At 34.0% G+C, this 27,782-nt stretch overlaps 2 protein-coding genes across 3 annotated transcripts in view; one reads left to right on the plus strand and one right to left on the minus strand.

Moving 5' to 3' along the window:
• immt (inner membrane protein, mitochondrial (mitofilin)) overlaps window positions 1-27,782 on the plus strand; it is a 905,839-nt gene that overhangs the window by 434,016 nt on the left and 444,041 nt on the right. The window lies entirely within an intron of this gene.
• Window positions 1-27,782, minus strand: part of neurl1b (neuralized E3 ubiquitin protein ligase 1B) — a 79,852-nt gene that overhangs the window by 7,351 nt on the left and 44,719 nt on the right. For both annotated transcript variants that reach the window (XM_087280504.1, NM_001326539.1), the window contains 3 exon segments: window positions 19,271-19,837; window positions 8,197-8,910; window positions 373-495 (listed from right to left, as the gene is read on the minus strand). In XM_087280504.1, coding sequence (XP_087136630.1) covers window positions 373-495; window positions 8,197-8,910; window positions 19,271-19,837 — 1,404 coding nt within the window.

Genomic DNA, 27,782 nt, shown 5'->3' on the forward strand with positions numbered 1-27,782 from the left:
CTGCTGCAACAGGGGCGGGGCAGAAGATTGCAATGTTGTCTCAGCATGGTAATGTTTATCAGCCATCAGCAATGTACCATGGCATCATCCATCGACCCAACCCTTGTAGGAAAGCGTACTATTTCTGATGCACCATTAGTGTTCTCTGTTAAATACATTTGTTAATTTTGTATGTAATAGTGCACTTCAAAAGTGAAGATAGATTTGGCGTTAAGTTATTATTATTTCATCTGATACTGTGAGAACCGTAGTTGATGATAAGATTTGTAATGCATTCCATGGTGGGTTTAATCAGCCGTTTCATTAGCATTCTGCCTCTACCAGCGGTTCAAAGCTGGAAGTGAGTTGATGAATGCGCTTGTTGAGACTCACCGAGAGAGGACTCAGATGCTGATGATGATCTGTTGACACTGAAAGCCAGATCAGAGTCACTGTCATCAGGCGATGATCCTTGAGACACTGATGGAGAGGTGGGTGGGCTGGCCTGGACCGTTCCTTATGCAAAAAAGAGAATAATTGAATAAATCTGCCTTCCTTGCAACAATCACTGATGAACTACTGATATCATCTTTGTCTGACAATGACAAAATGAGTCCAACAAAATATTAAAGTGCTCCTATTGCAACTGTTCATATAATACCTTTCCTGTGGTGTGCAACAGAGCTGCTTGTAGATGTAAAACGAGGCTTATGCAGGTTTTACCAAATTAAATTTAAGACTTTTGAAGACATTTTTTAAGACCATTATAAAACAAAATTTTAGACTCATACAGGGCTAAATGAGTTTTTTTAGGAGTTTTTCTAATGGCCCAAATGTTTTTTTTTTATTGACCTCATAAAAAATATATCATTTAATACATGTAATAGTACAATAATACACTTAATATTTATTAATAAAAATGTTAGAAAAATGTGTGTTGTTTCATAGCAACATATTTTAAATAATGTCTCAAAACAAGCAAGCTCTAGTTTTTATACATACACTTGTTTTTACCATGACCACTCTTTAAAATAAAACATTATTTAAAAAAGATTAAAACAATAATGAAATAAATGTATGCACATATATTTGTCCAAGTCTGTGTCCTCAGCAGTAAATACATGCAAATTTAAGGCTTAAAATTTAGTTTTTGAAATTTAAGACATTTTAAAACATTTTAACACCTTGCGGACACCCTGTAAAATCTCCCAGGAAAAAGTATTAGTAATGGATATATTTTAATGGATGTTTTGTTTTAAACATGGGCTGCAAACAGTACCAATCACAACAGACTGGGTGATCGAACCAATTAGAGCGCAAAAAGTAGGGGTTTTTAGAGACTGAATCCTTCAATTAGTTTAAGTGACAATTCTCACTATTAACTAGGCACTTATTGGCTAATTATTTGTACTTGTAAAGCACATATTCTGCATGATGTTATTTGACATCCTTGGGCTGAACGATCTGGCCTAAAATCAAAATCTTGATTATTGAATATTTTAACTCGATTACGATTAATTAACGATCATCTTATTTATTTAACTTTTTTTTTTGCCCTCAGGAGTTCACTGACAAGTTTTGTACAGTAAATATGATCACGTATTACCAGTGAGAAATTTTTTAATGAAGGGTGCATTACTTGATTTTTAAAAATTGAAGGAAACACACACCATCTACGGTCTATGAATATTTATTGAACATCAACTTTGAACAACTGAAATTCATCCGCGCCGTCCACACTTGTCACCACTATATCAAACCAATCATAAAGACTGCATAACTTATAATTTATTAAATTTTTCCAGATCGATTTTTCAAATATTTTCCCTACCGCACGAGTCACGTGGCCCCGCTCTGTTCTGCGTTGAGCGCATGCATATGGTCCGGCACAGGCAAAAAAAAAAATGCAACTACACATTGCGACGTTGAGTAGCGCGAATGTCAATTTCAATTAGGACAGTGCAATCAATGGAATATTCGGTTTCGATTTAGGCTTCTAACAATTATGAAAAAGCATTAATAGAGATAAAAATGATTATTGCATCATATATAGCCACCTTTCCATTTGTACACATTTTTTGCTCTGCAAATCTCAGTATCACGTGAAAATTGCTAAAAGCATGTATTGTTATGTAACTTTTGTGACAGTAAACACATCATTCATTGATGTACATTAGAATCATTCCTGTTTTTAAAAGTGTGAAAGAGCGCATGCTGTAGTGTGTGTGCGCGCTCAGCCCCAGAGAGCACACACATCTAAAGTCATCTTAATGTGAGTACTTTAAAAGTCAAATAAAGCAAATTTGTGTTAAAAAACGTGGTGTTTAGTGATTATTCATATGAACCCTTATTTCATGTATACACAAATGAGTTGACAATGAAAAGACATGTGAAAGTGAAACCATCAATCAGAACCGTACTGCTCTTAAAGTGACAGCGCATAATATTCCTGCTGCCGACTGTCGTTAACATCATTAATAAACAACAAAAGTACAAAATCCCTCACGGCTCTTGACTGAAGGACGTTTGTAGCTATAATTAGATTTTATAATTTAGATTTAAAGATTTTTTCTTACAGTGAAGATGCTTAAAGCACAGTTTGTTTCATATATTTGTACTATTGTATTTATTTCCCACAGGGAGGAAAATAACTGTATAAATAAAGCTGAGGTCAGAATTATTAGCACTCCTAAATTATTAGCATCTCTTTCCCCCCAATTTATGTATAATGAAAAGAAGATTTTTTTCAACCAATATATAACCATAATAGGTTTAATAACTCACTTCTAATATCTGATTTCTTTTATCTTTACTATGACAACAGTACATAATATTTTACTAGATATTTCTCAAGATACAAGCATTCAGATTCAAAGTGCGATTCAAAGGCTTAATTGGAGTAATTAGGCAAGTCATTGTATAACAGTAGTTTCTTCTGCAGACCATTAAAAATATATATATTGCTTAAGGGGACTAATAATATTGACCTTAAAATAGGTTTCAAAATATTTAAACCCTTTTTTAATCTTGGCAAAATAAAACAAATAAGCCTTTCTCCAAAAGATAAAATATTATAGGAAATACTGAAAATTCCTTGCTGTGTCCAAAACATTATTTGGGAAATATTCATAAAAATAAAAATAAAAAATTCACAGGGCTAATATTTTTGGCTTCAACTGATAATCGTTTTGAATAATCATGATTACAATTATGACCAAAATAAACGTGATTATGACTGTTCCCATAATCAAGCAGCCCTAACTTTAATTACAGTACTTTTCGATTAATTGCTTAATTCTAAACTCTACCTAATAATACTACCATTATAACTATCAATAAGCAGCAAATTAGGAGTTTATTTAAACTTAAAGTCAGTTAATTGTTTATTAATAATAGATTAATTAATAAATTGTAGCTTAAATAAAGTGTGAGAAAAAATATGTGAAAATCTTTGGACTTCGGATAGATGTAAAGTTTTCATTCTCATGTAATATACTGCCTCCTGTGTGGTTGGGCATCATTTAACTGGACTTGAGGGGAATTATTTTGGATAACTGGTAAAGTGCCATCTTCAAGTTACACTAAAGTTGACTGTAGAACCTCTTTGAATGTACTAGTGGTGGGATGAGAAACGCTGGGAGAAAAACTGTTTTATAGTGATTGTATTTAAAGTGAAGAAGCTATAAGTTAAATTGAGCTCAAGAATGAGTCATTCTACAGTGCACTTAAAATAGAAAACAATACCACATTCACTAAACGGCTACATTTATTTAATCAAAAATACAGTACAAATTGTAAAATTGAGAAATGTTATATCACTATAAAATAACTTATAATTATAATTATATAACTATAATATAATTTAATAATTTATTCCAGTGATATTAAAGATGAATGTTCAGCTTCATTACTCCAGTCTTCACAGTCACATGATCCTTCAGAAATCACTCTAATATTCATTATTATTTTTATTAATATTGATATTATTATTGGTAATAGTAATAAAAGCAATAATGACTGAAGCAATAATTTCATTTGAAATTACATACAATAAGTAATAAATAAATCTTTAATAAATAAGTAAAAAACATACATTTAATAAATGCCGCCTTGATAAACAGAATCATTTTATTTAAATTATTAAATAAAATTAGTAATAATAAAAAATAATAACCCCAAACTTTTGACCGGTAGTGTATGTCACATATATATTTAAATAGCAAAACCAATCAATGTTTTGATTGCTGAACTTATAATAATCACAAACTGTTAGATGTAAGGGTTTTTCCTTAAATTAGTTTTGAAGACAAATATTTTATACCTATAAAATAAATTCTATGCAAAATGAAATGTGATTAAAAAAGGCCACTATGTAAAGCATACAGATAAACTACTTTGTACTGCTAAAAAAGCATCCTAGAATGCTTTCATCCTAATATGAACAATGTTGGCATCTCCTCAGAAGCTCAGATAAGAGTGTCTTTAAATTTAATGAACAGGTCAGTGCTTCACAACTCCTGGAGATTCACCAACAGTACATTTTTTGGATGTCTTCCTTATCTGACCTATTTCAGGTCTTGGGCCAATCCCAAATGGCATGCTGACCCCTTGTTGTCCTCCTTTTGATCCATGTAATTGTAATGTTGTGCTGCTTTGCAACCCTTTTAGTGCTACAAGGACCTGTTTTTAGGTCCCCCTTAATTTACATGCTGCTCATTGGCTCCTTGTACTGTTGCTTCAGCTTTAATAAAAAATGTCCATGGTGTTTTAGTAGACAGCAATTTGACTTTTTGAAATGATATTTCATAAGGTTCAAAAACAGCCTTGATAGTGTTACGAATCACAAATCTCACGGTTTGGATCACTTAATGGTCACGGATCGGACCATTTTTTTGGATCAGGGGTGTGAAATGTAATTTGCCTTCTATTTAACAGTACTGCAAGACACTTTCGGTTTTAACAAACAGATTTTAGAACCTATAATTTTATTTTTTTTAAAAATACAGAAATAACCAGCTGAATAAAAATAAATAGTAAAATATTCAGTACTGTGCAAAATTCACTGTTACTACTACTGTTGCTGATGATGCTAAATGTATAAATCTAACAATAATAATTTGTAAAACCCATATTTATTTTTAGCCTCATTTTCAATAAATAATTCAGTTATTCACTCATAAAACTTCATGTTTCATGGCTAGATTTGTCATTTTTAAAGAATTATTCAGTTGCATATTTGTGATGGCTTGTTGTCTCCAACCTAATGGTTAAATAATGTAATTGCTTTCTACAACTTTCATTTTTGAGTGTCATTAAATGCATATAATGGTTATTTTAATCTTTAACATAAACATTAGGGGTTTTATCTTAACTATAAACTATGTTACTGCAACCATAGGATTGTGACACTGACAACAGAGGTGCAGATCCACATGCAGGTTTATTGGCGAGGTCAGGTAAGCAGTGGTCAATACAGGGGCAAACAGATATATAAGGGCAATCCAGAGTCATGGTCAGAATAACAGGCAGATGGTCACAAGGCAGGCAGCAAACAGGATTAAACAAACAAAGGAGTCGGGGATCAAAAACACGGAAAAGCAAGACAAAGGAAACAAGTTGTTATGTCACTATACAGTAAACAAGACTCAGCAACATAGTGTGTGTTTATTCTGCTTAAATAGTGTGTGTAATCAGTCCTTGACAAACCTGCGGTGGTCTGTGTGCAATCAGTCAGGATCAGGAACAAGTGTGTGTGAGCGGAGTGCATGTATGGAGTTGTAGTCCATGAAATGGGCGGATTTGTAGTTTGTTAATGCTTCTGGGTGTTTTCCAGCGATCTACGGTGTTTTAAATTGCTGGGGATCGTGACAGTTACTAAGTTATGCCAACTAAGTTATGCCAGTATTTCTGTGTTATTTGACTGTAACTTTAAAATTAACACAAAAGACTAAATCTCTTTATTGATTTTTGAGTTTTTCAAACACAGATTTTAATGCAGCAATTCAAAAGATTAATAAACATATGCAAATTAACATCATTTATAATGTTGAGATCCCAATCTTTTAATGATTGATTGTGCAGCTTAAACTGAATGTATTGATGCAGGCTAAATAAGTAGTGACAGAAAACACCTTTAATGAAACCCACCACATCCCAAATAACCAACCACAACTTCCTCCATCTTCATTATATTTTACAGGAAAGAATAAATGCTTTCATACATGGAATTGGAATGACGCGAGTGGCAATTTTTCTGTGATAGTTACGAATTTAGGATTAATCTACCAGTAAAAAATGTATTAATCAGCAGGCCACGTGTGTTCCCAACTATCGGTTGTGATTGGTACAAATCAGTGATCAACCCTGATCCGTTACATCCCTAGCCTTAATCTACCTCTGTTATATTTTCAGATTACAAAATATGTAATCTGTTTCTGATATTAAAAAGCTTATTTGCGCATTCATGACCTCAAGATTGGAACATTGTAATGGTCTGGTTTTCCAACATCTTCAATAAACAAGCCACAGTTTTCCTTAATGCCTGGTTTATACTCGGCGCATTCACTGGTTCGATTAAGTGCTCGCAGCGAATGTGACGTCATTATGGTGTTTGCGGAGGTTCGATTATGGTGAGTGCAACAATTTCGACGGGCGAAGCCCACAAAATATTTTGAGACTCAAGTGAAGTTTAGTTAGTTTAGTTAGAAGTTAGTTTTCATCATTTTATATTGAGTTGAATATGAATCACTTGAAGAGATTTTGTCTAAAACAGGTACACCTGTACAGACATCTTTATGATTTGGCCATGCGTGATCATAGAGATAACCAGATGAACAATAATTATTAGCTAGAAATTGCAACAGCTGTGGGAAAGGAGGAACGTTTTTGTTAAGAAGTTTAGAGAAACTTGAAGGATAAGTTTGTTAAAACCAAAAAGGCAAAAGTGGAGACCCAGGTGGTTTTAATAAACAATTACAGAACATCTATTCATAGGTTTTACACTGATGTATTCATTACAATTTTGTATTCAAAATTATTTAATAGTTACAAAACTAAAAAATGAAAAAACAAATTATTTCTTTCATAACCGGAAAGGAATATTTGAATATACCGGTTTACAATATACTGATGCCCAGTTTCACTAGACTTTATTGGTGATAATGGTCAGGAATGTCGGACCATTATTGCCTTTTTAGCATATAAGAAGAGGACAGACAGTAACTAACCAGTAACTAACCAGACAGTAATGTGTTAATTTGGAGTGAGCTGAATCAAAAAAAAAACTGTCAGTATTATTTAGTTAATTTACTTTTTTTTTTTTGTAGAGCAACCCACTTTCTGTTATCATTGATATTTTAATAAACTTTAATAGGTAGAACTGTTCGAGATATGAACAATGTACACTGCAAAAAAGCTTTTCTTTGTTAGTCATTTCATCTCGTTTTCAGTCCAAACCAATGGTCCAAATATCTAAAAAATCTTAAATCAAGACTAGACAATGAAATGGAAAAATTAAGTGATGCTTAACTTTTGTTCGAGATTATATCTTATAAAGATTATTTTTCTTACCTCATTGACAAATAATTTTGCTTGTTTTAATATAATCACTTAATTTTGAGGATTTTTTTTCTATTGAAAACCAAACAAAACGACCTAGTTAGTTTTTATTATTATTATTATTATTATTGGTTGGAAATGATTGCTTCCTAATCATTGATTAATCAAAAATATAACAGACTGATAAATTCATTATTAAAATAATCGTTAGTTGCAGCCCTAATTAAAATAATTTATAAAAATATTGAAAATAATTAGTTAAAAAATCTTGAATGATATTATTGATATGACATACTTTTGGAAAAGATATGACATACTTTCGGAAACATCCTACTTCTATGTTAATTGGTCTGATTTTACGGTTGCTTTCTTTTGAGCGCCCCCTGTCGTTTAAAAAATATCACAGCGGCCAATGCGTAGTATAAAAGCCTCGTCCATTTTGTAAGGTGCGCACGCAGTCAGCAGAGGTCCCCGACGTGGCGCCAGGGGAAAGTATAACTCAGCCTTAATGGGTTCTGCTTAATAGTATACAGCTAATAACCTAAAACTTTAAATTGTTTAGTTCCTGTGTACTCAACCTGTCTTTTATTACACTAAGAGGGCATAGGGTACCAACAAATAAGCTTAAGGATAACTTGTTGTTGAGAAAAAGTTGCCTACCTAATATCCTGAGTCTGTTCACGGCTCCATGCAGCGTGAAGAAGGCCCATAGAACCTGAGAGGAGTCGACACACAGGAGACGACCACGCGCCACTCCGTTGACCCCATGATGTACCTCCCCGTTGGCCAGAAAGGTGAAACTGAGCACATCACCTGCTGTGGGCACAGGAAAACCTCTGTAGACCACCCAGTACTCCTTACGGTCCAGAAGCAGCTCTGGGTCTGCTGGCAACTCCCCAGCACTAAGAGTACCAGGATCACAAGAGGTCATGCCAAATAGTAAAGCCCCAAAGTACGGCAAGCCCAGATGGCCCACCTCCAAGTACAGAGTCTCACCCACCCGGACAGGTCTGTCACTGAACATCAGAGTCCTGCTGCTGTCTAGAAAGTGGGTACAAGCAACTGTGCGATCATTCGAGAGAACCACATCAGGGCCTCGGACAGGGTGAAAATGTAGGTCGACGTCGAGAGGCAAGGAAAGGCTGCGGGCAGGCCTCTGGACAGATGAGGAGGGGGTAGAGGAGGTGGAGCAGCAAGGTATCAACTGGTTGTAGTTGCTAAGTTGTAGTGTGGCAAATTTTGCAGCGGCAGCCTGGTTGGTCTCTAGCTGGTTGTTGCTGTAGTTGGCAGAGTCGTGGTTGCTCTGGGGCAGATAGGCACTGAGTCGGGCGGTACTCAGACAGCTCGCACCAACGCTCTCAGCAAATGTGCTCTCTAAAAGAGGAAAGAGAGAGCAGTGAGACGATACAAATGATAACAAGTGAAAACACTTTCAATCCTTCTGCTCTAATAATGACAGTATGCCTTTTTACTGTCTTGATTTTGGTCTAGAGGCAGTTCTGTCTGTAAAATTGCTATGTGTCTGTTTGTTGCTCTCCCTAGTAATGAGCTTGACAGAAAGTGCATTTACCCTCCACTTTTTGAGCATGCTGTGATGAAGGAATGATGAATAAATAGCTCCCTACGAGGAAAAAAATGACTGCCTTTACCTTTTTTAGAACATATAATCTGCTGTGCAAAGCTAGTGCTAAATAAAGGTAATAATTATTTTTTACTGTCCACTCTAAAGGCATAACAACAGATGTTTAGGATAACATTAGAAAAAGATGAGACTGGTGTCTCGTATCTTGGTCTGACATTTGGCACAGGTCCGCATGATGTCTTTTGAGAATCACATTGCACTCTTTTTACTCTGTGCTTTCTTGCCTGACCTTCACTGTATAGGACCAAAGTGACTATAAAAACACAATGAACATTCACATGTACTATGTTCCAAGATTTATAAAAACATTCTGTGTCTTTATTTAAAGAACTGACAGTGGTTGTAAAATCTAAGTTGATAGAAACTCTTCCCTCTGCTGCAGCAGTCATTTATGTTTAGTTAAGAGGATCAACAATAGTAAAACTCTTTCCAAGATCTTCCAGTTCATTTGGGTCACAAGTGAGAGGTTGAAACTACAAATACAGGCCAATTCATGGTTAAGTAGAGAGGTCTAGGAAAAGGGGTTTGAGTGAGTAATTAATATAACCTGATGAAACATAAATACTAAACTTTAAATCGTACACAGTTTACCCCATTTTCAAGATTTAAGATAAGTCTTTTGTGTCTCCAGAATGTGTTTGTAAAGTTTCAGCTCAAAATATCCATCAGATTATTTATTATACCTTTCAGAATATTGGAATTTTCAGCTCAGGACACATTGTAGCTATTTTTGTTGCCTTTGCCTTTAATGCAAATGAGCTAGTTCTCCCTGCCCACTTTTCCCATGTGCATGTCAGAGTGTGTCGGTTTCTCGATTTCAAGAACACAAAAGACCGGTCTTGCCAGGTCACCATGGAAGAACGAACTAGGGAGGCGTACCCGTGAGAACAGAACACGTCCTGTAACGTTCTCAATAAATGAGATGCTGTGTTCTTTCTGATGGTCACATCATCTTCACTCATTTTTCTTCAAAATAAATTATTTAAACATTACAGCATTCATACAATGTATTGTTTCTTTCCCCTTTTTAATATATATATAACATGCACAAAAACCTTACAAATATACTTTGTACAATACAAATAAAAAGATTTTAATACAAATTTCAGCAGATAAACACCCTTAATGTGTTTATGACTTTATTAAGATTTTTATGAATGTTTACTTGCAACATCTTATTTAGGGAAACTCCTGATATAAATGATTATATCTCTGACCTTTAATAATAAATTTATTTAAAATGCTGCACTTCCCACCTCTTTTATTTAGTCTCAATGACTTCTGGGACTTCTAGTGCGAGTTCGGTGCACAAGACTGCAATACCAAGAACACATCCGGGAACTTTTTACACATCCTCTGTTCTTGCGGTCTTGAGTTTTGAAACTGAGCTTTGGTGGGTGATGATGATGTTACACGAGAACACAAGGGCACAAGATTGCTGAGCAACGCATATTGAGAAACAGCCTGAGTTTCCTGCTGCGTCAGAGAAACAGCACAGTGACAGACATGAAGGAAGCAGATCTCATGTAACGTTTGTGAGAAATACTACAGTAAGAAGATGAGTCACACAAAATGTCATAACAAAGTTCACCCATACACAAAGTGCCCGCGTCTTTGCATGGCAAACGTGACAGAATACACATTAATATTCATTGCTATATGGATATTCATTATGCCAATGTACATAATAAATTCTTTAACCATGTGAAATTTTATATAGACAAGCTTAAATGCATCACTATGCAAAAACATTAAGGGGATCTGAAATATCACTGACTAGCAGATCAATACACTATTGCTGCAGTATAAATGTAATAAACTCAACTGAAAATTTTCATTTGTGAATCATTTTAGTGATGTAGGGCTCTTTTGCGATCCTTTTAATGCCACAGGGACCTGTCTTAGACCCTATCCTGTTTTCAATGTACATGCTGCCTCTTGGCAATATTATTAGAAACTTGGCGTTAGTTTGCAGCATTCTCAGTGCTTCCTCTAGGATTTTTTCCAGCTGTGGTGGCAGACCTTTTACACAGAACTACCTATAGCATTATTTCAATGACAAATGTCATCAGCACAGCATTACAAATCGAGATCGCATTCATGTAATATGAGCATGCGAATCTTTTGCTTGTGCACCAATTTCCTGTTTGTGCAAAAAACTTCTTGCACACCCTTACTGTATGTTGCGCAAGTGCAGATTTTCTTGTACACTCTCAAATAAACACTGCTGAGATATGAGTTATTGCATTTATGTAACGAGTATGGGTCACACTTTACCATAAGGTTCATAAGATAATGTTAAGTAATGCATTTACTAACATGAACAAACATTGAACAATACATATACTACAGTATTTATTCATATTAATAAACGTTAGTTAATGAAAATACAATTGTTCATTGTTAGTTCATGTTAACTCAGGGTGCATTAACTAATGTTAAAAAGCGTGGCCTTGAATGATAAAATGCATTAGTAAATGTTCAATTATAATTAATAAATGCTGTACAAGTGTTGTTCATGATTAGTTCATGTTAGTAAATGCATTAACTAATGAACCCTATTGTAAAGTGTTACACAAGTATGTCTCCAACATTTATTAGATTTGCTAGGAATATTTAAGAATGTCTCCAATAGACCTACAGAGCGACATTAATGCGTCCTGAAGTAAAGGGCTATAAACTCCAGCAAGTTAAAGTCATTGTATGCAGAGCCATAGACCTTTATCTATAAAGTATGATTATAAAAACTGTTCATCTTAACTGAAAGCAACAGTACGTCGTGTTTGCTGGCCTCATGCACCAGTCAGTCAGTCAGCATGTCACCTTAAAAGGTTAAACAAAAAATGCACAGCACTACTACGATTACAGAAAAGTTTGCGCTGTTATAATTCAATTACCTTTTTATACGATTTGGTGCGATTTTTACTCGCTATTAAAAAACAACGACTGAATATTTTCAATGAGAAGCTCTAATGTAGCCGTGGCGGGATGAAATTTGGTGTGGCGTCCCGCCATGGAAGAATGGATGTAGCGGAAACCATGGTTATGGTAATGATACTACAGCTATATATTTCACCAAAAGCAGGTGAAATGTCTCTATAAGAGTTTATTAGAGACATAGAAAAGTGGATGACCGGTACTTTTACTTCTTTTAAATTCAGACAAGACATATATATTACTCACTAGACCAAAATCCTGTACATGGAAGCTTTTGGAATATAGTTTGGATCAGCATTGAAGAACTGCAGCAGCATTTAATAAACTAAAATGTAGATTTTTGAAGAGGTTAACTGTGACAAGATTTATGGCCAGTTTATGGTGACAGAAAGCAGACAATTATGTAACACGTTAGTCTGAAAAGCTGAGGAACAGATAGTCTTGAATTCACAACAGAAGGTCTGGAGTCCATAGCAGCTTTCTTTGGCCAAGGACCACCCAAAGTTTTTCTGACTGACATGTAAAGCACTAGTCACAATAAGTTTTGTTCTGTGTCAACTTTAGGGCTGTTCCAAAATGTAACATCATTGTCCTTACAATAACATACTCTTTGTACTCAAGAACAAAACTCTTTGATGTAGTTTAAATGGTCTATGGCAAAAAATACATATAAATTTAAAAGTAATCTTTTTAGATGATCACGATAAGTGCCACTGCCAAATGTCACAACTTTAAACATGATGGCTTTCTTTCTCCATATAAAAAGGGCTTACCAATTTATGTTTAAATTTTTTTTAACGAGGAAAAGATTAAAAGATAATCAGGCCTGACTTTCAGTAGGTTCCTGCTCTGCAGAACATAAAAACAGCAGACATCTCATCCATCAACACAGTACAATCAATCACCAAACATGTAAAATAGAGAAAAGCAGGCTACTATCTCAGTGGCTACAGCAAATGTTGACCTTCAGATGACGAGCATGTGATTTTTAAAAAAGTGTTGGTATTGTTTTTAGATGTTGTGGGATCTCATTCCAGGCTTCTGTGAATACATAAAAGAAAGATCTTTGTCCATAACAGTTTTTAAAAGCCGGTAATGGCACACATCCATTTGTTACAAATCTGGTGGAACGATCAGTCCTTGTGTTAAGTTTTGGTACCAAAGCACAAAGGGCTGCTGAGGTAGCACTATTTAAAATTTTAAAGTACAGTTTAATCCCTGTGTTCATAATGTAGTTTTGAAAGCATTAAAAAGTGATGGATCAAAACAGTGATGTGTCCATCCAGAAAGTCTGTTTTGTATCTTATAGGCCCTATTGTACAGTCTAGCTATTGGCTCCAAGATATCATTTGTTGCGAGAGACCAAACAGGCAAACAGACAAGGTAGACAAGATTATGGCATGAAGATAAATTTCAGAAACAGAAAAAAACAAATTTGTACTAATTTTCCAATAAACAAATAGCTTTTGTTTCAGCTTTTTATAAATATTTTGAACATATGGAGGCAAACCATTAAAGCATGTGACACACACACATCTCCCGGGGGGCATGTAGAATTCCACCATGAACTATGAAACTGATTTTGTGTCATACGTGCTTTAGATGTTTTGCCAGTGGCCTATGGACATGACATCTGAGGCTGAGATTACCAAACAGTCAAATCATTAAGGAGTTTATTATCTTAAATTTATTAAGGATTTAAAATTGATTGTAGTTTTAATAATTAGGTTACAGACTAAAGACCGTTTATAGATTGGGTCACACTTTATTTTGATGGTCCGTTTGTTAAATTTAAGTTACATTGCATTTACATGCCAACTAATTTTTATTAGATCTACTGTTAGGTTAGGGTTAAGGTTAATGTAAGTTGACATGTACTTGCAAAGTTTCTTATAGTCAGTTAAATGTCTGTTGAAGGAGCATTATCAGCCGATATTAAGAAGCCTGTTTCAAAAAAAAGTGGACTGTTGCATTAAAAAGTGTATAAGAACAATGTCAACTGTCAACCAAATAAAAAAACATTTAAACAATTCTGTGGCAAGAAATAGTGAAGAAAATGGGATTCAATAGTTTAGTGTTATAGTGATTTATAATGCCATGCTCAGTGTGACAGGGACTTCACTTGAAACATTTGTTTTGATGGTGTAAAAACGTCAGATTCTATGTTTACTAATTTCCTATGACAGCTCAATAAATCTTTCTGCCTATAAATACATCTTTGCGAGCCAACAAAGCAACTGTCAACCCAGGCAAAACATCGCTACTCTGTAGGTCTGGGTACGGGTTCAGCTGTTCAGGGAGGCTGGGACCCTTACTCCAAAACCACACAGCGGCTCTGACCAAACATGGTCAATGATCTCGCCAGACACAATGTAAACAAAGGAGCCAGAAAGAAGAGACTAGGACAGAAAAGGAAGGGAGTTCAGTTCACGGACTCCCATTCTTAGATTTAGGATGTTCAATGTCCGAAAAGTATTTACACACACACAGACACAGATGTCCAGTACACTCAACTTTTGATGTGTGGTGAATATTTAGGCCTCGTTTGACTGGCGCTTTTTAGAGCCATCAGTCTTACTGGGAAAATGAATCACGGCACCTCACCCGAGATTTTTCTTTGGCATTCAGCCATTCTGTGTGCCTCTGGGAAGTGACTCTAACAAAACCAGAGGGTCCATTATCTAATCAAGTAAAACAAGCTCTTATGGCAGCTATTCAAACTATCTTCTGCTAGTTCCTCCTTTTAAAGCCAAGTTGACTATAGCTATGTTTTTATATACCTATTTTTATGCACATTTTGGAATATCACACAACTGTGTAGGATAAAATTTTTATGCGCTAAGAAAAAAATGTGCATAAACTACAATGGAAGCACATTTACTGAATAACATACATCATGTGCATCAATAAAAGTGAATCATGTGATTTTGTTTCAACAGGTCATGTGGTAACAAAAATGGATGCGATGGGACAGTGTCAACCTTATTGCAAAACATCTGAAATGTTTTTTTTGTCATTTTAAAATTGCTTTGTCAAAGTCCGTCATTAAAGTGGTTGGGTCTTATTACCTTCCAGAACTCTATTAAATACAGAAGTTCTAAGAGGCCATGCATTAAAATACTTTTTCTCTGTTGTTTTGTCTTGATAATGGCTTAATTATCTTGTGATTTCGACATAACAAAAAGTTGTTTTCTCATGATCACAATTTATTTTCTGCTTTTATTTATGTATTAATTGGTATTATTATATCTGGCCAATGTATAAGGAGACCTTTTTCTGCCTGGATGCCCTAGACTTGCCCAGGTTAAGTGTGCAATGATTACACAGGCTTGTATGGAAGTGTTGAGGCATTTTTATAGAAATCAATTTAGTTCAGCTAAACATGCTATTCTACAGATATGAGGAAGGCACCGTGCATCTGTTCAAAGCAGCTCTGAGTTGCAGGATTGACGAGAATAATACAAAATGATGGATTCAAAAGTGCAAAAGAAGGATTTTTTTTATTTCTTCGTTTAAAATAACTGAGTTGGTATGTAGGGATGTCAATTTCCACAAAATCCTGTGATCTATCTTCATTTAAACTAACGATCAATTATAGATTAATAATAATTACTAATCTCCTCTTAGGAGGCCTCTTAGGACTTCCGTAATTAAATGGCTGCGATTCCAAAGAGCAGTCTCATCCCACTGCGCACTAATTGCATTTCGCAGACTTCTTCTGAGGTGCTAATATTTATTTATTTTAGAAAAAGTCCCATTAAGGCCCCAAAAAGGCCCATATTAAATTTTCCTACTGCAGCAAAATCCATTTTTCTCTTAGATATTTGGTGCCAGTTTAACATAAAGTGGTTATTTTGTTCTCTTTGACTCAATGAATGGAAACTTATAGATGGTGCTTTATTCTTAAACATTTTATTCAATATTTCAGTTTTGTGTCTGAGTTTAACTCGCATCTTTAAATGAAAACATAGCTAAAGAAATCCATTTTTTCACAGTTATGATTGTATATGCTTGTAATAGTACGGCAACTCTCATCCTGTATAGAACTGTGAAATTTTTGCAACATTCATAGTCTGTGCTTATAATCTGTGTCTCAAACAAGACAACTTCACTAAGCACAATAGTATATTTCTTTTTATTCAACAGTTCTGTCTGGTTCTTGATTCTGATTGGATAATAGGTGTGAGATATTCTGCAATAACAGCACACATACAGCCTCCTCACCCTTTTCTATTACTCCGCCCACATAGATTGACAGCAGATTGATAAACTCACTACAGTTTGACAAATATTGCAGTTGTTGGACAACATAATGTACTTTTGAGGCTTTTTAGGCAAGAATGTAGTTGTTTAGATTGCAACTATGCAGTTTTTTTATTAGGATAGTGCCCATTTTAAATATTTACAATTTCGGAGATACAGCATGTCAACGTTCATCAGCCTGTCACACTGAGCAGAGCAAAGACGGTTGATGTTCTGCCACAAGATGGCGACTGAGACCCCATAATAAGCCCTTAGAGAAGAAAAGATCAGTGTATTTCAAACTACAGCTGATCACATCATTATAAAACAGGTAAGTGTCTTTCTTACTTGATCTCTCTCTTTTGTATGTTGTAGTGCTGTATTTTTATACCATAGTCTGGTAGTGTTTCTTGGGTTGATTATTGTGATATCCCGATTGCAACAAAGAAATACTGGGAAATGTCTCTAGAATGGTGGCATTGCATGCTGTTCAGCCTTATAATCTTAAAATGTGAGCAAAATCTCCTGTTTTGTTATTTCTTTAGACATTATGCTAGAGAAACATTCAAATACTAGCTCTAAAATGACATTTGTGAAGTAGCCTTGGTTTCTGCTGTTCTGTCAACTGCTGCAGATGTGAATAAAAGGTGGAAGAAAGTAGTTCCTCATAGAAAAGGATTTAGAGACTCTGTTTGGTTATCTTTTTTTATATACACAATTATTCCATTGAAGTGTTGTATAAACTCCATATCACAGAAGTAGCAGTGCTATGAGGCTGTGTATAGTTACTGGTGGGACAATACGGCACTTGGCCTGCAGTCTTGAGCCAACACACCCCACCCACCAGTGCAGATACACAGCCATATCACACTGCTACTCGTTTGATATTGCTCATTTCCTTTTTGCATGTTTCATTGCTGCAGTCAAGTGTTTATTAAGGCTTTCAAGTTTTAAGGTTTGCAACCTACATGGCCGCCTATAATCATCAGGGAACAAATCTACATTTAGCTTTATTTGAAGTAAAGCTTTAAGTGTGACAGCCAGAGTGACATATCCCAGATGACCCTTCTCTGACCTACTTAGAGCTGAAAAAGTTTATGAAAACCACTGGCATATGGCAAATCTGTAAGCCTCTCCACTGAACATGAGCAATGATGTCATGTATGAGCATTTTTAAATAGAGCTAATGAATACAATACTATTTTAAACCTCTTTTTTCATCTTTCTACAATTTTTGTTAATGTAAAAGGTTAAGTCTGGTGGTATAGAGTTACTGAACAATTAACGTTTAACTTTCAACCACTTGATGGTGTATAGGTGAAGGACGAGATTCATTTTGATAACCTGTTCACAAATAACATTTTATATACAGAAAAAAAAACATTAAATAAGCAAAACATCTGTTTTATTGTTTGAAACATTTGCAAAAATAAAATGTCAAAATTTTGGTGAGATATTTTTGCCCTTCAGAGCAACTTACAGTTAAAGTGAAAAGGATTAGCCCTTCGGTAAAATTTTAATTAATCTTTACATATTACCCAAGTGATGTTTAACAGAGCAAGGAAGTCTTTCACTGTGTTAACTATTATATTTTTCGGCTGAAAAAAAAAGTTTTAGTTCTTTAGTTTGGCTGGAATAAAAGAAAAAAATGTATCAATATTGCATTGCACTTTAAGCACAATAGGTAGTAGAATATTATTAACTTTTAAGATCAAAAGATGTTTGTTATTAAAAACGTGATTTTAAAAGTGGCGAAAAAAATCTTTCCATTAAACAGCATTTGGGAAATATCTGAAATAGAAAGTTTCACACAATGGCTAATAAATTTGACATATTTATGAAAATATAATTAACAAAATATGATTCTGACCAGTACTTAATAAAATATATGACAGAGTATCTGAAAGTTTAAAACTATAAAGATACAGTTGAAGTCAGAATTATCAGCCCCCTGAATTGAAGTAGAAAAAGGTTTTTAATGACATTTCTAAACCTAATAGTTTTAATAACTCATCTCTAATAACTGATTTGTTTTATCTTTGCCATTATGACAGTAAATAATATTTCACTAGATATTTTTCAAAACAGTTCTATACAGCTTAAAGGGACATTTAAAGGCTTAACTAGGTTAATAAGTTAGGAAAATTAGGCAAGTTATGGTATAACAATGGTTTGTTCTGTAGACAATCGAAAAAATATATAGCTTTAAGGGGCTCATAATTTCGTCCTTAAAAATGTGTTAAATAAAATTAAAAACTGCTTTTATTATAGCCCAAATAAAACCAATAAGACTTTCTCAAGAATAAAAAATATTATCAGACATACTATGAAAATTTTCTTGCTTTGCTAAACATCATTTGGGAAATATTTAAAAAAGAAAAAAAAATTCAAAGGGGGCTAATAATTCTGACTTCAACTGTATATAATTATCCAGTATTTTGGAGCAGAACTGAAGATTGTTCCTATATGTTAATACATTTTGGTGGGTATAAATAAATAAGATAAAGTTTATCCAAAATGACAATTAAATTCAATAGTCTACTCACTTTAAGCTGTCCCAGAATAATATTGGCATGTCCAATATTATTTGTAACTGTAAGAAATTTTAAAAAGTCAGGTCTGGAATGACATGACGATGATTAAACAGAATTTTCTTTCTTGGGTGCAGTATCTTTTCAATAATTTTGCAACCTTCTTTGCTTATGTTGCTCATGGTAATATTAATGCACATCAGTGTTTTAATATTACACTTTACAATTATTGTGTATTATTCATTTAAACCGGAATGCAAATCCAACTGAGAGAACTAATACAGCAAAGCTGTAAAGCAATGATTCTTCCACCAGCTGATGCTTTATTCAACATCATTAATTAAAGAACTTCTGAGTTAATTAGACTGTAGTGTATACTTACCCAGTAATGTCACTTCCTGTGTAATTCCGTAGATGTCTATGATGGCCCAGACAGGGCAGCCAACACTTAGGCCACAGTGGAAGAGAATAGGCTCTCCGTCATTAATACTGTAGAAGACCCGGCCATGTCGATCTGCCCAGAAGGCCAAAACATTGTCCCGCATGGCCAGCCTCTCGGGCAGAGCCTTGGCCCAGTATCCTGGCCTCGTCACCAGGTCAGGGCAAGCATATTTGGGTATGTCAGTTAAGGAAAGCTCACCAGGGTCTAAGGTGGTGAAACCAAACCGGAGAGCCCCACTCCAGCCTGTGTGGACTCCTGAGAGGCGCAATCGCACCTTCTCATACAGGCGCACAGGACGCTGGCTGAAAGTGATGCCATTGCAGAAGCTGTTCTTGCGGGTGGCCCGCCGCAGATGTGCATCCAGCCGAATGTTCTTGCCCTTGGCGTGAGGGTGAAAGCGAGGAGACTCGATGCTGACAGGAGGGGCAGATGTGCGGCGCTCCGCTCCACTGGTGGACACCGTGCAGTACTGCCGACTGGCCACTGAGCGATGCTGTAGACTGGCATCTGTTTCAGTAAACACAACAGAGATAATTAGAAATATGTACACTGCCATAGGAAACTCTTATTAGTGTAATGCACACAAACGGCAAATGAAACCCGGGATCACAAAACATAAAAAAAAAAAAAAAAAAAAAAAAAAGAGTTACATTTAATTAAATTCATGTTTATTTCTATAGCGTTTTTACAATGTATATTGTGTCAAAGCAGCATAACATAGAAGTTCTAGTCAAATGAAATTTAAACTGTCAGTCAAGTTTTCAGGTTTTAAGTTCAGTTTAGTTCAGTTCAGTGTGGTTAAATTTCACTGCTGGAAGAACAAACACAAGCTATTTAAAACAAAAAGATGATAAGACAATCTTTGGTCGAGATACAATTATTTGAATATCTGGAATCTGACAGTTTAAAAAATTCAAAATACTTAGAATATCTCCTGTAAAGACGTCTAAATGAAGTTTTGATCAGATATTGAGTTTTGATAAATTTACAGTAAGACATTTACAATATCTCTTAATGGAATGTGATGTTTTTTTATTTTCAAATTATTTTTGGCATAAAAAATATAGACACTACAGGTCAAAAGATTGGGGTCAGTGCAATTTTTTAATGTTTTAAATAAAGCTTCTTCTGCTCACCAAGGCTGCATTTATTTAGTTAAAAATACAGTACAAATTGTGAAATTGTGAATTGTTATTGCACTATAAAATAACTGTTCAAAAGTAGTTTAATTTAATAAATTACTCCAGTATACTGTAAACATGAAATTTAAGCACATATACACACAATTGTGCAACTTAAAACATTTGATCTATTGTTGTATTTAATTTATTACTGGCTTTATTTTATTAAAATTCAATCATCTCATTTAAGGATTTTTATAATTTTAAAAAGTTATTTTTTTATCTCCTAGTATAAAGTACTCTTAATAAATGCAGTGGGATTGAAGACTACAGTGAAAATATGAGCTTTTATCTCTAACTAAGGGATAGTTCACAAAAAAAAAAAATTACACACCATTTACAATGCCTCATGGGTTTCAACACTTTTACGAGTTTCCTTTTTCTGTTAAAAATAAAATATATTTAGAAAAATATTAGAAACCTGTAACCATTGACTTCCATAGTAGGAAAAACAAATACTATAGAAGTCAATGCTAACAGGTTTCTGACATTTTTCAAAATATCTTCTTTTGTGTTAAGCAGAAGGTTGAAACTTAAAAAGGTTTGTCAAAATCAGTTGGGTAAATAATTACAGACTCTTCAGTTTTAAATTAACGATCACTTTAAATCTCGAGATTGACAAAGTTCAATGAAAGATCATTCTGAAACGTTCAATTTTTTTATGATAAATCACTGACTAATCATTTTAAATGAACTGACAATGTAACAAATAATAACATTTTACAAGCAACTGGAAAGTTTTGGATCTTATTGTCTAGCCCTAAAATGTAGAAAGCATAAGTGCGTTGGTATTTAGTTCAGACATTTCTCAAGGGCACTTAAAAGCCACTATTCCAGGAAACAATGGCATATAATCAGCAGCACTAAAGAGTATAATGATGACAGCGTTGACAGAGATCCCATAATTCACAGCACATGCCGCAATATCAAAGTAGAGCAAATCAGCAGCAGTAAATCTTCCGTACCCTAATTTCTCACTTGCAAGAACAAACTGGATGCATCTTAAATAGCACCTTACAAGAGCAAACATACTTGAGCCATTTCTGTCAAAGCCATTCTAGCATTAGGTGAATCTGACAGGAAAGGAGTGTCTGGGTTATGATTTACTGCAAAATTATGAGAATACACACAATGAACAATGAAGCCATAAACATTTTTGTGCAATATGTGACAGTACTTTAATGACCGTTGTGAGTGTTTCCTCTGCAACAGAGTGCACACTACAAGTGCTTATGAACTGATATTAAGCAGCACTAAATTGATAAATACACAAAGACAACTTTTACACTTAATGTTACTCTTACCCTGGTCAAGCGTTAAAAGGAGGTTTATATGCTGTAAGTTGTTAATTTTATTCTAATTCTACTTGAGAAATTGACGTAGTATGACTATCAAAGGTTATGTAAAATGTTTGAAAGTAACATCTCGACCATCTTCCCACGTCTATACTGACAATGATTTATAAAAGTGTTATCAGCAAAAGAAAAAATCCCAGCTGTTTTTTATATAAATTAATCTATTAATGCTTTTAAAGCAGCAGACGCCATCACCCCATGATCCTGCGCTTTACTGCTTGTTTGTTTTTTTTATTGTGGGCATTCTGAGTAGTTCTGTTGCACTATTCTGATTGGGCAGAATAAAAGTGTGCTCACTCAATTGGCTAGTAAGACTGTCTGTCACACACAGACGGCAGTCGTGCATTTGCTCTGGGTGGGGAAAATGAATTTGACTAATTGCACAGCTCTACAACCTGGAAGTTTTTGGACTGTTTTTATAATATTCATTCTTAATTTAAAAATAATAGATAAATTATTACATTTAACAACGTTTTTTTTTTTTTTTTTGTGGCACAGCTATGTATTATCTTTGATTCATTGTACTAAGCTTTTAGCTCTGCCTACAAAAGGTTTATGTACTGATCAGTAAAGCTTGATATCTAACTGCATTTAAATGGGACCGATTATGCTCCTTTTTACAAGATGTAAAATAAATCTCTGGAGGCCTTAGAGTGTGTATGTGCAATTTCAGCTCAAAATACTCAACAATGAAGTACAAAGGTTTGTATGAAGTACAAAAGGAGAATGTCAATCAAAGTGTTTCTGCAGACTGTTCATTGTCTTAGTGAAAAATAAGTATTAAAAAAAGTTGCTGTACAACAGATTTAGATGAAACATATAAGCAAATATAACTACTATCCAATTATTCATGACTATGCCTGTGATATTAATCAATGTTGACCAATTAACTTATAGCACAACACAGGGACATTTTGGTTATGTTATATATATCATCCATACATAAAAGCCAACGGCAGCAACATTTTAGCAGATTGCACAGCATCTTTCATCTCTTCCGATCTCTATTGGAAATATCAGTGTCAAAAGTTAATAAAACACTTTAGTGCTTGTTATAAATTACTATGGTAGATTTTTAATAGAGAACCAAACAACTTTAACGGATCCGCCGTGACACTTTAAATGCTAACATTGCTTGTGAAACGTGTACTTTTTTTCTAGAGTTTGCTACCTAGCACTTTTTTGTTATTTATGTATTTGTTTAAAATATACTTTTTGATACTCTGATTCCAATGGCTAATTATTAAAATTGTTAAAATTACTGTAATAGTTTTAAATATACTTAAGAATAAAACATTTTCTTTGAAAGACTGTATTATATTCAGGGTCTTTGCACCTTTTTAAACAGCTTTCAAAATGTTTCCAGGTATTTTTTCAAATCTTGCATCCAAATATGGGAAAGTACATACTGTACCTACATATACATATTTATTCACGTTATTTCACATGCTATTTGTTATATTCTATAGAATAGTATTCTAAGAAACAATTTTGATGGCATGTTTACCCAAAGCCCAACACTGAACTTCTGTCATTTACTCTTATAAAATCTCAAATAACAAATTATTTGCATCTGAAATGTATGTTACTTTAATTTTTTTAAAAGGCAGATCACGCTATAGGCACTTTCAAGAACTTTATCCAAAATCTAAGCACTTTTCAAAGCTTGTAGATTAAAAGTCAAGCATTTTTGACAATTTAAAAAGACAGTAATATCCTTAAACCACAATATACTTTGATGCAATAGATATTACAACACAAACATCGTGACAGGCCAATTCATGACTGCCTTCCACTTTATTTACTGTAGCGATAAATTACATTACAGTTTGTGGATTGTCCGGGTTGTCTCTTTTCAACAGATCTAAGGCAGAATTTATAAAATACAACAAATTGTGATTAAAAGAGCTCTCCACTGATTTTTGTATGGGTTTTGGAGTGATGAGAGCCATAAATGCCGCTTGTGAAGCAGAGCGTTTTTTTTTTTTTTGTCATGGCCTCCAAATATAGGCCTTCACTATATCCAATCGGAGCTGCCGCTAATGACAATCCCACTGTCCAGCCAATCCCTTGACTTTTCACTCTAACATACACACACAAGAGTCTATAGCTCTGTCTGTGCCATAAGTGCTCAGATAAAAACAGTTTATCACACACCTCATGATTTAAAGCGGCACAGGGAGAGAAAGGAACAAATCTAAAGACTAAAATAAAGAGTGTTCAAAAAAAAAAAAAAAAAACGATTTAAGGACATTACTATCTCACAGTGCTCAATCAGGTCTTTACCCAATTAAAATCCTGTTTTGATAAATGTATGAAGATAAATATTTAGTTATGTTAACTGTGCACTCAGTTTTACCCTAAAACAAATAAATGTGAATCCAGATTTTATTATTTGGTACTTGTATGTTTTCAAGAGAGTTCAGAAATAGAAAGAGGTGCTAAAACTGATTGCAACATCAACATCAAAGTTGATTGTTAAAAAGATAGTTCACTCAAACATGAAAATTCTGTCATCTTTTACATAGCATCAACCTATTTGACTTTTTCTCCTGAAAACACACACGTTCAAAACTTGACCATTGACTTACATAGAGTTTGTTTTTGTCAATGGTTACATGTTTCTAATTTTCTTCAGAATATCTTATTTTGTGTTCAGCAGAAGAAGGACGCTCATAAAATGTTTGAAATCACTTGACTGTTGATTTGTCCATTTTTTGGGTACACTATCTCAAACTATTGTAAGTTAAGGCTGTGTAATTTGACACAAACGTATGGATGAATAAAATAGTGCATAACACTTTAGTTTAAGTAGCGACTCTCACTATTAACTAGTGGTTTATTATCTGCCTATTATTAAACTATTAGTTGTTTATTAGTACTTAAAAAGTGCATCCATAATCCTACCCAGCTCCTTAATCCAACTACTACCATAAAAATGATTAATAATTAACAAATTAGGAGGTTATTGAGCTTAAAGTAGGTCTAAAATGTATACTGCTTCATGTTATGCTCTATTATTTATTTTTAAAAACTTAAAAATTGCATTTTTTTATCATTTGCAAAAATGTGAATAACAGCATAGTGAAAATGTGAAAAACTACATTTTATTAAGGCTGCATGATTCTGGTTAAAATGAGAATCATGATTTTTTTCTTGCTTAAAATCAAGATGACAATTTTCTCAGGATTCTGTAGATCTAAAATAAAGGTTAATATTAGTCTGCTTTTATTATTGTTATTCTCAAAAATATGGCAAAACAACAATAATATTAGGCTTGTGTATAGGTCAACTGTAAGTTAAAATGATAAATTTGATATAAACTTTGTGACTTGAACAGACTTTAAATTTGTCCTGGTTGTTAATTCACAGTAATATTATGACATCAGAATACAAAAATATGAATAATTTTGAAGTTAAATTATTATGTTTAAGACATATGCTTGTCATTGACAACATTATTAGACCATTTTTTCCATTGGCTAAATGAGACATTTGACATTATCAGATTCCCTCTTAGACAATATTGAACATTATAGGCTTGAGTAGTTATACTAATAGTTACACGTTTATTCTCACGCACAACACTTTCTGTTCGCTTTGAAAGAAAAAACTAATTCGATGGTTGTCGTAATCATAGCTCTAAAACGTGATATGATGCGAGTACTTTCACTTTCACTGCCAAGTGCAGTTCATGTCATGGCTGCCGTCACTTTGAGAAAAAAAAACATACATGCAAATCATACTTCCCGTGAGACTGCCTAATGATCGCTCTGTGCAACAAACTGAACGTTATTTACAACTTTATAACCTGTTATTCACAGCCTATGCAGGTTGTGTTCACTAAAGTAGACATCATTGGTGGGCACACGCATGTCCTCTTGGTAGTAAGGAAACAGAGCGTCAGCTCATGTGTGATTTTGCTGCTGCGAACGTCATTACATTAAGACATAAATGACCTTTTTGGGTGAATTACATCTTATAAATACAGTATGTGATACTTTTAACACCATTTGTAGGTGTCCATGTTGCTGAGCAATGTATGTAAAACAATGTAAAGATTTGTTTGACCGCCTTAACGCTTCTCCTGAACATGAAAAATAATTGGCTGAATCATAGAAAAGCTGAATTAAGATCGTGTGTATGGTCGAATCGAGATCGCAATTTTTTTTTTATTAATTGTGCAGCCCTACATTTTATTTAACAATATTTAATGTTGGGCCTGTAATAGTTTTGCTATAGGTTTTAAAAAGTGTTTTATAGTTGCTAAACATCTATTTTATATTTTACATTCTTTATCAAATATAAGCCCTGCAGTTTTGATTAAAGTGAGAAAATACAGTATATAAATTATTGATTGATTGAATTCACAAAAAAGAAATATATCATGAGATGACATGATTTGATAGCAAAAGATTCAAAGTAAATCGGCACACTGCCACTTTAGCTCTCAAAAAATTTTTTATTTCAATATTACAAAATCACAACGTTTCGACCGACATGGTCTTCATCAGGTTCACCTGATGAAGACCATGTCGGTCGAAACGTTGTGATTTTGTAATATTGACATTAAAATTTTTTGAGAGCTAAAGTGGCAGTGTGCCGATTTACTTTGAATCTTTTGCTACTTATGTTTGTTTTTTGATCGTGCACCTGCCTTCAAGATTTTCTAGATGTGCGCACATTTCTGTTTTTTACATGACTTGATTTGATATCATGATTTGAGAAATGCAGAGTAGGTGGGGAGAACCTAATTTGAGTGGGCGTGGATAACAGGCTCATTTGCATTAAAGGTACAGGTGCAAAAACGGCTACAGCTACATTCTCAACAAGGTATATTATAAATGATCCGAGGGGTATTTTGACCTGAAACTTCACAGACACATTATAGACACACGATGAGACTTATCTCATCTCTTGTAAAAGGCCAAAACTGGAGCCCTTTAAAATAAGTCAGAACCGTGCTCTTGTGGCCTGACAGCACTCTGGCACATGGACTTGTGATATCACCTGGCCTTTTTGTAAATCTCAAATCTCAAATCTAAAAACATATTTACAGAATAAGCTTGTTTCTACAAAGTCATTCAGTTCTTTTCAATGACTCTTAAAATAGACACATACAGTACCTCAAGGCTTTGCATTGAAAGTACAGTCTTATACCAGGTGGGTTACTGAGCCAGATTGTATTAAAAAGAATGTACATACAGTATGGAGCTGAATGTATGATAAAAATAGGGATGTATGATATACTGATAAGAATATCTGTTTTGACTGGTGACTTTCCTGTGGTGTGATGCATCACACGCAGCAGACATGTGCTTTAGAAGTGTTTGCCGAAAGCAAAATAACATCTCAGTGCTGTAGGGGTTTTAAAAATATCAGAATTGTGATTTGTAAACGATACTGGGAATAGTAATAACAGAAAGATCTACTGTAGATGTTTTCTTGATTTCTGCATTTAGGGTTTTGAAATAAAATCATTAATCTGCCCTATGTGTTTGTTTGTGAGTTTTAAGGCAAAATCGGAAATTAATTATTACCAAAAATAAACAAAGATTTATTAGTGGCATATATATTGATTAATATATAGCACGGATAAAAAAAAAAGTTGAGTTATCATACAAGCTGTACAATATATCAATGCTGATGCATCCTTATAGCCCAAAAATATTTCATTATTATTTAATTGGTAAAAAGAACTGTATGAAAATATTTTTGATCAATAATCTGCCTTTTAATAACGACCTTTGTGTGACTGAATCATGAAAAAATTGTAGGTGTTTTACTGTCTATGAGTAACGGTTTTTCTAAATGGGAATGGTATGTGTACGATACAGAGTTTTGTTTTTTGTTTTTTCAAAATACACTTAATTTTTCGTTTATTTTTGATTTTTCAATGTGCAAAGCCTGAAATTA

This window comes from Danio rerio, chromosome 14 (assembly GCF_052040795.2).
Source record: "Danio rerio strain M-AB ecotype USA chromosome 14, GRCz13ab, whole genome shotgun sequence".
NCBI lineage: Eukaryota > Metazoa > Chordata > Actinopteri > Cypriniformes > Danionidae > Danio > Danio rerio.